At 38.7% G+C, this 12,887-nt stretch overlaps 1 protein-coding gene across 5 annotated transcripts in view; it reads left to right on the top strand.

Moving 5' to 3' along the window:
• The window catches only part of LARP4B (La ribonucleoprotein 4B), a 55,934-nt gene extending 43,630 nt beyond the window's left edge, over positions 1-12,304 (top strand). For all 5 annotated transcript variants that reach the window (XM_058830665.1, XM_058830667.1, XM_058830663.1 and 2 more), the window contains 4 exons: positions 2,939-3,103; positions 7,013-7,134; positions 7,758-7,869; positions 8,421-12,304. In XM_058830665.1, the coding sequence (XP_058686648.1) occupies positions 2,939-3,103; positions 7,013-7,134; positions 7,758-7,869; positions 8,421-8,702 (681 nt within the window). In that variant the 3' untranslated portion in view covers positions 8,703-12,304. The remainder of the gene's footprint in view (positions 1-2,938; positions 3,104-7,012; positions 7,135-7,757; positions 7,870-8,420) is intronic.
• Positions 12,305-12,887: the final 583 nt, after the last annotated feature.

Here is a 12,887-nt window from a genome sequence, read left to right as displayed (position 1 = left end):
AAGGCAATAGTGTGGATATTATGTGGAGTAGCAGGCGAAGTAAGTTACTGCAGAAGCAATTGTACATCACGGTTGATTAAAGACAGCAGCTCATTAGTCACATGAGTTTACTGCATTTAGGTATCAGAGAAGATTTTCCATTAATGCAGAAGTCAGGGAAAAGTTAAAATTACTCTTACAGTAGCAAAAAAATTCCATCTCAGTTTTTGTTAACGTGCCAGTGTTCACATTCAGGAGTAAACAGCTAAAGCTCAGAACACTTGATACTTCATTATCAGTCATGGTGACAGTGAAGAACATTTTATAGATCCTTGTGGCATAATGTGTGGCAAAAATATTTGTTGTGATGTGGTCAGTTCATTTTCTTAAATGCCTCTTCAAGTGCCACTTGGTAAGGGTATGCTAGCCCTATTATAATGGTGTGGTTTTGGGAAACTGACATTCAAGGTTAATACCGAAGTGGACTTGATACTTAAAAAGGCTGCACCAGGTGTAGAAGACAAAAAACATGTTTTTGTAGGATTTAAGTCTTGATGTGATAAATCCAATCATTCTTTGCAATTCACTTTTGCCAGACATGGCATATTCATGAAGTTGAACCAGGTTATTTCCTTATTTGTCTTATAATTGTAAAGCAACACTACTGCATGAGCCATAACACTTTCCTAAAGGCCTGGAATCACTGCACATATGTGTTTGTGGCTCCTGCTGTTGAGCGGCCTGAGTGAACTTAAAGGAGCAGGAAATTTTAGCAAGTGATTCCTTCATTTTGTTTGCTTTTAGCTCTCATCAAGCTTCCCAGATTGCATGTAGGATTCCCAGTACTTCTTCCTTTTGCCCTTTTAAAGCTGCTTGAATTTTCAGAGTGAGGTTTTCATATTAACTTTTTTCTGTACTTAAAAGAACAAGGAAGTGGTACAGGTTAGGTGTGAGTGACTGGAGTGAAAGGATTACCTTGGATGCCTCTCTGAGTAAAGCAGCACTTCTGACAGAGCTGACTGCAAAGATTATTTGAACTTTGAATGTAAAAACTGGTAGATGTGACTTTGGAGATGGACAGTTCCCTTCTGTCAGCACCAGGCTGTAATTGCAGCCTGTGTAGCCAAGTTACGTCCAGTCTCTTCTGGGCCAAGAATCTTTAATCTGTAGTGTCCACTGCTGCACCTTAAGCAGAGGTGAGAGCTGCTGCATACTCACGACTGCAGGGAAGCATACTTGAAAGCAAAAGATTAAAATGTTTAGACTGTGGAAATAATTCAATCCAGTATCCTGTTTGTTGTGTAATGCTGTAGCAATTAGGTAGTGTACAGAGGACACCACTAAAGCCAGTATATTTGAATGGAGTAATGGCTCCTTTAGAAGATTTTTCTCTTTAAAGGAAAAATTATAGAGTTGTATGCAGCACGTTTGCATGAAAAAAGAGCGTGAAACTTTTTGATCAGATTGTTTCTGAGGCTATAGACATAAACCAAGTACTGAACCTACAAGAAGTTAATTTGAGAAATTTTATGCAGTTAGCTTAAAATTTATTGAAGTCCTCCCTCATCCTGGTAATTTAAGATGTTAATGCCACTCTTAATATATTGAGGGTTTTAGGATTCAACTGTGTAACTTAAAATGTAATATGAAGGCATTTGCTATTTCAGAACTTCAGTCCCCTTTAAGAAGAGCAAGAGCTGTGATTTGAAGAAAGACACTTAAAATTCAAGTTGCTCCTCTTGCAGTTTGCGCTGGATAAATGTAGTTTTTCTCCCTGACCTTTGACAGGTCATCTGACTTCAGTTCTGAAGATTTGCAGTCTCCATTGCTGTAGCATTCTTCCAGGGGGTAATGCTGGATCAGTAGCAGTGCTGGGAGTTGCAGTTGGTTTTGCCTCTATATTGTTGCTTCCCCTACTTCCCTCTTGACACACAATTCTTTGGACATTACACGCAGTTTGTGAAAAGATTTCAAAGGTAGTCTTGTATCCATTGTTCTTTTTGTTCAGGAGCATTGTTCTCACATTCACACCATCTTATACAATACATACTCGTATTTTCCTTTTCAAAATAGGAACAGTTTCAAACATTGCTTTGCATTTGGTATTTTGCAGCAGAGATCATCTTAGCACAATCAATAAAGAGTTCTTTGAAGAAAGACTTCTTTGTTTACATGATGTAGGTGAAGTTAATTGGTAACTTCAGTTACAGCATATTACAAAGGAGTTTTATTTTTCCTGTGTAAATATAATGTAACTTACAAATCCTTACCAGCAGTTCTCACAAGTGATCTTAAACCATGGTACTTTTAACTCCTGAACTGCTCTCTGTAGTGCAAAATGGTTGCATTTAGCACACTGCTGTTGTTTTCTTCTTGAGACACTGGTTTTCTTCTTAGATTTAGTTAGAAAGTCTCTGTTTCAAAAATAGTTTTGACACCTTTCTATTTTTACACAGTGACAATATAGATAGATACTAATAAGGTATAAATTGTTATTGTCTGTGCTACATACAAGGCTTGCTGTCTTGCCCTTTCTTTCTTCATATATCTGAAAAAAAGATTCTTGTTGACTCCTGTTGTTTTATTTTGGATGTTACTAACTGTACATAAATGGGCATTATATTTTCACCATATCATGATACATAAACCGGTCTGTTTTCCTTTCTGTGTCAGTGTTTCTGTCCTCAAGGAAGAGTCAGTGAGAAAACTTCTTACTGTGCCAGTATCCCTAAAGCTGATCTATATACCATGACATTTAAATAATAATTAAATATTTCAAGGGCAGCAGTGGAAAATGAAAGCATCTATTCCTTGCTACTCTGTGGGTTTTTTGGGAGATGATATGAGGGAGCCTCTTCCAGGGGCTTGCTGATACAAATCACGTGCAACATACAGTTTAGAGTTGCATATGTTTTCTGTCATCTAGTGCAGTAACCACAACATGCTATTTCTATTCCAGAGAGGCCAAACACAGTCTCCACCACCCCCAAAACCTCCATCTCCCAGCTTTGAATTGGGATTATCTAGCTTTCCTCCATTACCCGGGGCTGCTGGCAATTTAAAGACTGAAGACCTGTTTGAAAACAGACTGTCCAGTGTGGTAATAGGAACGTCAAAAGAAAGAGTGAGTAGTATATGTTCATTTTTGTTGGGAAAACAAGGAATTGCATACCTGTTGTTTTCTGATTTGATGGTTTATACATGGAAAAACTTGTGAGTTTACATGGTTGTACAAAATGTTCTTAAAAAACAGCTGTCAAATGATGTGCTGCTGCCTTCTTCGCTTATATCTTAGAATTTGTTGGGTATTCTCTTTGAAATGGTGTGGAATGTGGGCACCAGTATAAGTAGATGTTAATAGCAGAGATTACAAAATATGTTCTTTGCTGTTCATAACTGCCTCAGGCTTTTTGATAGATTCAGGTGAAAAGTATGTGATACATTTTCCCTCCTGCTTGAAAGTAAAGACTTCTGAGTTGTATATAAAACACTTTAAAGTGACAGAGAAAAACTTATAAGCACCAAAATAAAGAAGCTGCCTACATAATCTCAGTACACTAGGCATCATAGCTGGAACAAGACCTGCTACCAAAACCAGCTGGATCTCAGTGTTGTCTTGTCAGAAAGATAAAAATCTTTCTTGCTCAGAAAGATAAAAATACACCAGAATAACTTGGCAACCACTGCTGTATAGATGTAGTAGAGATGCAGTTGAAAATTATGTTCAGAAGCTTTTCATAGATTTCATTCTTAGAACTGTCTCTGCCATGCCATCTGTGAGTGACAGTATGTTCTCCTCCAGCAAGACTCACATAACCCTCTGCACTGTGGGACGCTCTGGGCTATGAAAGTCTGTATTGGCTTTTTTTGCTAACTCAAATTTAACTTGTGTTTTTCTAGCTGTACCACAACTGAAGAAGTTAAGCCCTGGATTAGCAGTGCAAAAGCTATGTGGTAAACCACCACAATCTCTCGGGTCTTCTCCTGCAGCAGGCTGGGTTTAGAACGTTTTCTTTGGTGCCCATGTGTCAGGGGTGGGTAGAGGGTGTTTGTCAGTAAAGAAAGAGGAGACAGCAGGGCAGCCTGCACCCAAGGCAGTGACTGTACAGACAAGCCATCTACTCTGTCTCCTGCAAGTGGTAGGAGGGGCAGCCACGTTCCAGGATTGCATTTAGAGGGAATGTGCAGTTTAGAGCCATGGTAAGAGCAGTGTTTAACTTGCTGTCAGCCAGTACTACAGATTGTAGGCTGTTCTATTAGGCTAAGATCTAGTAATTTTGAAGTATTTTACTTATGAAGTGTTTTTTGACTATTGTGTTTCAGGTTTTAAATACAATTCCAGCACTTGCTTTTAATGCTGCAGCTGAAAGCCCTTTGTTCCCCTGTCACAGATGTGGTACTTGCTTTGCGCTGTATGGTAAAGAACTTAAGGCTTCTCTCCTGTAGAGGCAGTCTTCATATGAGTCAGGCACTGATGCTTTATGAGTCTTGCAGTGCACTGTCACATTAAAAAGCATCCTTCAATTTACCGGTTTCATTTTTCAGCATACAGGAGTTACTCTGTATCATTGTGTGGAAGAAAGGAATTATGCTACCTTTCCTTGTTGGCATTTAAATAAAGAGTAAGATAAGAGCTCAAAGAGTGATTGTGTTCTGCTGCAAAACGATGGAAAATAATATCAATCTTGCCAATGTATACAGGTTGCTTTTCACCTTGATCTCAATGTTTTTTCATGTCACTTGATGTGGTGTTACAAAGCACTGAAGTGGAGTTACACAGTGCTTCCCTTGTTTTATATAGACAGGCAAGTCCAATATATGGAAGCTGAGGGGACTAAAGGTCTAGAATTTCCAGCAGCTGTTATGCAAGCATCATATCTTTATGCTTTTTGCTTAGTGATGTTCTTCTAGCTGTAGCTCTGGGGAATGGCAAGTAATAATCATCCCACATTTTGTAACTAGGAAGTGCAGCACTGTCAGATCAAGGGCTGAGTGTTTTGGCAAAGAAAAGCTCTTGCATGTCTGCTTAACTTGAAGTTACTCACATTTAACCATGTACCTACAAGTTCCAATGCACTTGGGCCAGAATGCTCAGCAGCTTGCAATTTCAAGCCTTTGTACACACTATTAAAGTGAATAAAACTATAAAAGCTGTTCGGTTATTTCTAAGCATCCACCTTCTGCAGCCTTTTACTTTGAATCAAATTAGGCTTAGATCTAATGAGTAATCTATGCTGCCTGATCTTAAAACAGTGCCATCGAATACCATTTTACTTTATAACAGTGACCATAGGATTCTTAGGATTTGTGCCCTTTTGAATGGTGGCTTGGCTCAGGGAAAAGGAGGGTTATCTCGTTCCTTCTGAGTTTGTCTTCTCCCATTACTTCCCCTTCTGTATACCAGAATCTCTTTGGGGTTTAGAGTTTTTAGGATGAGACAGATCAAAAGCAATACAAAGAACATAGGACCCATTAAAATGAACAAAATGGTTATTAAACGTGAGATATATTTTTCAGGATATGAAGTTGTCTTTTCTTACTTTGTGATAATTTAAATTAATGTATGCATCTTGAACCTGTTTGGCATTTATCTGGAAGCACAGTGTCACTTGGCAGTAGCAGAATCTTTTGAGGGCAATGGGAAAAGCCTTTTGCTTGGTAGCAAATCCTTATACTGGGATGATGCAGAATTGGAGCTTTGAAGAAGACAGTTCTTAGTGCACAGCACTGCACTAGGAGGCTTTTGTCTTGAAAGGCTGCCTCTGGTTATGTGAACAGGTGCAAAGCCTACTTTGTTACCAGCAGGTGGAAAATTTCCAGGTGGAAAGAAGTTGAGTCATTAGTGGTGTTCCCCAGGGCTCAGTGTTGGGGCCAGTCTGGTTTAATAACCTCATCGGTCATCTGGACAAGGGGATCAAAGGCACCCTCAGTAAGTTGACAGACAGCAATAAGTTGGGCAGGAGTGTTGATGTGCTGGAGGGCGGGAAGGGAGAGGTCTGCAGAGGAGTCTGGACAGGCTGGATTGATGGGCTGTGGCCAGTTGTGTGAGGTTTAATAAGGCCAAGTGCCAGGTCCTGCATTTGGGTCACAACAACCTCAGGGAGTGCTGCAGGCTGGGGCAGAGTGGCTGGAAAGTGGCCCTGCAGGAGGGGACCTGGGAGTGCTGGTCAACAGCAGCTGAACATGAGCCAGGTGTGCCCAGGAGGCCAAGAAAGCCAAAGGCATCCTGGCTTGGATCAGCAATAGTGTGGCCAGCAGGACCAGGGCAGTGATTGTCCCCCTGTACTGGGCACTGGTGAGGCTGCACCTGCAATCCTGAGGCCAGTTCTGGGCCACTCACTGCAGGAAGTGTCCAGAGAAGAACAGCAGAGCTGGTTAAGGGTTTGGAGGACAAGTTACAAGGAACAGCTGAGGGAACTGGGTTTGTGTAACCTAAAGAAAAGGAGGCTCGGGGGGACCTCATCACTCCCCACAGCTGCCTGCACAGAGGTTGTAGCCAGGTGGGGTTTGGTCTCTTTTCCCAAGCAAGCAGTGACGGGACAAGAAGAAATGGCCTCAAGCTGTGCCAGGGCAGGTTTAGGTTGAAAATCAGGAAATCTTTTTTTACTGGAAGGCTAGTTAAGTGTTGGAACACACTGCCCAGAGAAGTGATGGAGCCACCACCCTAGGAAGTGTTCAAGAAATGACCAGATGTGGCGCTTAGCACCATGGTCTAGTTGACAAAGTGATGATTGATTACAGGTCTTCTCTAACCTTAATGATTCAAAGTGATTTTGTTATTCAGATACATCCCAAAGCTTATAATTTCTTTGGAAGTATCCACAGTATGTTATTTGTCTGTGTTTCTAAATAAATGTAAAGGGAAAAAATAACATATTCATTACAAAATATATATGGGCTCCTTGTGTACCTTCCTAGTCAATTTACCAGTATAAATCAAATGATGAACTGTTTCCTGGTTGTGCTAATTTTCAGGCAAACCATATTAATTGGATATTTTGATTGTCCTTCTGTGCTTTTTTTCCTCCTTCAGAACATTAATGTGGATGCAAGTACAAACACTATTCCATCAGGAATTCCTCGAGAGCCGTTACCAGTTTCTTCTACATTGCCCAGGACCTTTGAAAGGTCTCCTTCGCCACCCCAGCCTACTGAGTAAGCACTTAATTACATGGGTATAATTATTCTGCTCTGAATCACATTTGCATTTTCTTTCATCAGGCAGAACAATGTAAATAGCTATTAAAATCTTAATCAATGAAAGAAATAATATTTTGTTGTACTTGTAGTAAAGGCAATAAAGCTTAATTTCTGAACAATATTATAGTAGTGATTCAATCATTATAGTCATTCAGCAGAAGAAAATTTAATGTCATGGTTTAGTTTCTGTGAATAGAAGTTTAATGAATACCTTACTGTCTTGTATTTATATAGCTTTGAAACACAGAGCGTAAACCCGTGGCCCTATGGGCAGTACTGATGTCCATACCATAAAAATGTTTTTGGTAACAGTTTGTTTGGAACCTGCAAATCAAATAGCTGAGTAACTGAATGCTATTAGAACATGACAAATTACGGATAGTGTCACATTGCACAGGAATATATTTTTTCTATTATTGATAGCATTTTTTAATGCAATGCTAGTCATCATGTGCTGTGCATATTATAGCTGTAACTACTTTCAGTCATACTCAAACATTTTAGACTTATTTTTAAACCATTTGTCTATCCTGATGTTTCACTTCTCATGAGCCTTGCTTCCTGCTGGATGCTTACAGGGACTCCAAAGTTGTGGATAAACAGCAGAGAGAGACACAGAGTACAGAAAGACTTTCTTCTTCCACACTGAGTACTGCATGTAAATCGGTACAAGTCAATGGGGCTGCCATAGTAAGTGACCTTACTACTTCACTTTTTCTTAATGATCCTAGTTTGCATTAAGCTGAGTATTTATTGCTAGCCAGTGTTGTCTAATCATGTGAGCTTAGCATCACAGAATTTGTCCAGCAGCTTTAAATTTGTTTATTGTGCTTTATGTTTACTTGCATGATAGAATTATGCAATTAACAGTGCAAAAGAGATCTCCTTATCTGAATCATTTTCTTGGTAGCATCCTTGAGGTAGAGCTATTAATACGTGTTGATATTGAAAGCAGAGTATTCATTGTGTTTCAGCTGGTTTAGCATTTTAAAAGGAAGTATTTTGCCCTATGCCAGTATCCCATTTTTCTGATGTGCTGTTTTGCATTTTACCTTTTCTTTAGCTTTATTTATTTATTTAGTTATGCAGCTTCTGTAAACTTCATAGTCAAGCCCTCATCTGCATATTTAAGTGCAGCAGTCTTTTGGGGCATGGACTTCACCATTTTTTGTTCATATTTTTTTTTTTTTTTCCTCAGGATGTTTTGTTTAACTCTGTCCTGTTTGTTTCTAATTTCCCAGGAACTGCGAAAACCTAGTTATGCGGAAATTTGCCAGAGAACAACTAAGGATCCTCCTACATTGCAACCCCAGAAAGACCAGAAGCCAAACACTGTAGCATGTGGGAAAGAAGAAAGAAAGGCCACAGAAACAATAGAGAAAAACAGAGAACCTCCTCCTGCAAAGTCACATCCTGGACAACCCAAAGACCAGAGGAGACAGTCAGGACGCAGATCGTCCCCTCCAGCTGTTGGCAAACGCTTAAATAAAGAACAGAGTACCCCTCCAAAATCTCCTCAGTGAAAATAACACCTGGGAGGGATTTGAGAAGAGGTCTGTTTCCCACAAATTAAACCCATGTTCCCACTAAGATACCTGAGAATGAGTTGCTGGTTAGGAGCTTGCAGTGATACAAGGCATGTAACAATGCCTGCAAGTTATTTTTCTGTGAAGTACTTTTTCCCCTCTTGAACAAACATTCTATTTTTCTGGGTATTTCTGGATAGTTGTTCTAAACCTTACATTTAGATTGGTGCTTAATTGGAGGTGAAGCTTAGTGTGATTTTTTTTTTTTTTCCAAGGTGTAAAATATTTGTCTTTAAAAAAAAAACCAACTTTTTATTAAGCCTCTCTGTGGCTGTGTGAGTGCAAGCTCTGTATAGTGAGTTTTTTCTAAACTGTTAAGCAGAAACATGCTGCTGCAATATTTTTAATAAACTGGTCTGCAAGTACATATCTAAAGTGTCCAAAAGACTGATAACGGCAGCTAGTGTGTAGAGTGCAAGAAAGTAGATATATTTTACAAATTAGTATGTGACCTTGAAGATTTTTTTTTTTTAATCGGGCTGCTGTACTAAGTGTCAGCAAATGAACTTGCACTTTTAGGTTAAATGAGTAGCTGTTTCTAGCATTTTTAAAAACTTAATCTTTTTTTGATGTTTTGCACACACAAAAGGAATTCTACAGGGCACCATAGCAGTCTTTCTGAAATATTTCCTTTTTTGACTTACTGCAAGCAAGTAACCATCTTCTCACTCCAGAATAAAACTGATGTTATAATTTGCAAATACAAAGCACATTGTGAATAGAAAGAATCAAGTCTGTGAGCTTCTATGGTGGTGAAGCCTGTTAGTGGATGTTATCAGGAGAAAGCAGAGTAGCCTTCTTGTGATAACCTGAGCTTCCCTGTGCTTGTAAGGGAGTTAACTGAGTCAGCGCTGTATATTCTGGTTACCCCTGTGCTCTGTGTAGACTTTTTTTTAAAACTCTGCCCCAAGTGCTCTTTGAAAGAGTTCATATCTTAGTCAGCCTTGTGTTGACATCTTCCTGTAACTACAAGCATTGGCATATGGATTTAAATTTTTCAAGACGTGAGATAATGGTGTTTGTTTTGTGTGGTGGAGGAAGAGATCCCTGATATTTACCTCTGGGATGAGGTTTCTCACACTTATTTACTTTAGAAGTGATGCGCTTTCTGAAGGACAAGGATGCACTAAATTAGCAAGTTTCTAATAAAGTTGAATATAAATTATTTTTGTTTTAAAATGCCTAAAGCTTTTCTTTAAGTGTTTAAACTGCAGGAAGTTCAGACAAAACTCATTCCTGCTGACTATGACAGTACAGTTTATTCCACAAAAATGTTTATTTAAACAACTGATTTTTTTAAAGAATTATTTCCATCCAATATTTAAAGACTTGAATTTTATTTAAACTTGAAAATGACTTTGCCTTAACTTTTGTACAAGACAGTTTAGAGTTAATGAGGTCTGACCCCGTGGAGGGTTAGCATGAATGGCATACAGAATTACTCAGTTACAGTATGTATCTATTGTCACTGGTCTTACTGGGTAAACATACTGTAGTACAGGAACTAGCAGCAGTTTTTGTAATATACCTTAAAGATCTTAAACAGTTGATCTTTTTCAGATTGTTGAAAAACCTGTAAATGCAAATAGTCAATACTGTATTAAATATGTGCACTTGGAAGTGTGTGCTTTGCTTGTACAGTTGTAAATAATCAGAACATATAAAAAGGTACCCTAAAGAAAAAAATCTGATAAAAATTATTGATATTATAAATGTTGCTGTTGAGCTGGATGTAGATAAACTAAATGTTGTGGTTTGAATATTACTTTAATTTGTTGTTTTTTCTTTTTCTTATTTTATTCTGGTGTGTTGAACTGACTCTGCCTCTTCACTGCAAAAGGGAAATGGAACGAAAGTCTTATTTGAAAGCCCTCAAATGTTTTCCTAAAGTCCCTTTAAAACCAAACAATTTAACCAATTCAAAAGTGTTCTGCAATGTAAATAATGAATTTCAGCAGTCAAACTGTGATTTTTAAGTCATTAATAAAAATCAAGTCTAATTTGGGAAAAAACTTGACTGCTGCAAAAATATACACTGAAGCTTGTCTGCTTTCAAGAGTATCAGTGCATAGTTCATAGAACTGTAAAGTAACTATAGAAGTTGACTCCTGATAAATTTCCTATTACAAGCATCAATTGGTAACCAGTTGGCATTGTAAATCCAGCCTGTTGTATGCTGCAGAATTGGTCAAAATAGAGCACGTGGAGTCTGTTGATTTTTCCTGTTTAAAAAGCGCACTTTGTAAATGCTATGGGAGGAGATAGGACCCTGACACTATCACCAAAACTGCTCAACTACTTCTGTCATTGGATTTTTTTATCCCCTTCTCCTTTCCCCAGCGGCAGTGAAAGCGGTAGCTAGATTTGTGTATGGTTTAGGCCAGCTGTATGATTCATTTTGTTTGTCTGCTGCAAGTGAAAGGCTTTACCAGCTGCAAACAGTGGCAAGTGGTCCCTACCAGCGGCTGTGAGCGGCTCGTCCTGGTGCTCAGCTGGTACCCGAGGTGATCTGTTGAGACCAGTGGGATGTGTTGTGCTGTTCTAATGTATTCTGCTGCCATTTGTGATAGGTCAATACACTGTAATTACTGCTTACCCAGCAACAGTCTGTTGCATCTAAAGTTTAAACCTTCCTCTGATGTGGTTTTATAGCTTTTTTTTAAAAAAAAGTGACACGCCAAATCGCTGTGTAATATACAATACAACTTCTCCTCACTGTAATTTTCCTTTGAGATTTATTACCCCCACCCCACTCAGTGACAAAATGGAGTTTTCGGAGTAGAGTTGTGAAGTTGCATGCAGACTGTTGCTATGATACAGAGAGGGATTAAAACATGGCTTTTAAAATGAAAAACCTCCCAAAAACAGTAGCTGAGCTCAAGGTTCAGGGATACAGTAATTAATATTGGCATTTTACCCTGTTAGAACTGTGTGGTGATGCTTTTCATTTTGAAAACAAGCCAAAATGGGATCTGAGATTCTTCCAGGAATTTTAAAAAAAACGTTGCTTTCAAAACTGAATGTAATTTCAGATCAGTCCCCACCCTGTGACACTGTCACTTAGAAATGTGTGAGCAGTGACAAATTTTTTGTGTTGCTGTGTTATCCTTCAAAGCCTTGAGCCGCTGGCATGGAAAGGCCCTTGTTGGAACGTGGTGCAGTGTATCAGGAGCAACAGCTGGCTGTAATGGTGCACACCTATCTCTGTATCTCCTTCAGCTACAGGTAGGGGTTTTGTGCTTTGTAACCTATTACACTAATAGCAGCAGACAATCCAAGATTTCTAAGGAGACCTAACAGCTGCCAATTCACAAAATAGAAGTGTAATATGGGAGCCTTTTTGAGGGTTTTTGTTTTTGTTCTTCTTCCATTAAGACTGGAATCAAGCTTACATGTAAACTATCAGTAATTTAAGTTTCCTTTTGTGTCATAAAATGTAAAACTGTCTAATTTGAAAAAAAATATGTAGGTTATGAAAAATAAAGATTTAGGCACTGTTGAATTCCTGATTTTTTTAATTAAACATTTCTTCAGCAGTATTTTTCATTACCTTTTGTCTTTTGCTCCCATTTTTGGAAATTGTATATTTCTAATTTTGGGAAAAAAACCTGCCTTTTGCTCTCCTGTTCAACACAGCTCTTGTAACCATCACCTGAGGCTCTGTATCAGCTGCAAGAACCCCTGAGATATATCTCTGAAGGCTGCAGTGTCTTTCTCTGTTTAGGTAACTATGACTGGTTAACTTTTTAAAAGGAAACACTAAAGCTGATATGTTGTTTACTGAAGGTTCTATTCATTACTGGTTTCATCAGTTTATTAGACAAGGTATTGGCTTGATCCTAAATGCGATTTCAATGTTTGGGTTGGTGCTTTGGTTTTATGCCGCTTGAATCTGGAGATGTCCTGGGATTATTTTTGGCTTCAGCTGGGTTTTGAAGTTCTTCTCAAAGAAGGTCTTGCATCTAGGAAAGAAGAGCTTCTGGGATATCCTCTGTCTGCATGAAAGACCATTTTGGAGATAATTCAGATACCACCCCCCCACCCCCTTTTTTTTTTGTTTTGTTTTTTTCTCTTATGCAGCTATATCTGACCAATTATTACAATGGATGCATGGAAGTATTA

This window comes from Poecile atricapillus, chromosome 2 (assembly GCF_030490865.1).
Source record: "Poecile atricapillus isolate bPoeAtr1 chromosome 2, bPoeAtr1.hap1, whole genome shotgun sequence".
Lineage (NCBI taxonomy): Eukaryota > Metazoa > Chordata > Aves > Passeriformes > Paridae > Poecile > Poecile atricapillus.
This window is presented reverse-complemented; position numbering and strand designations above follow the sequence as displayed.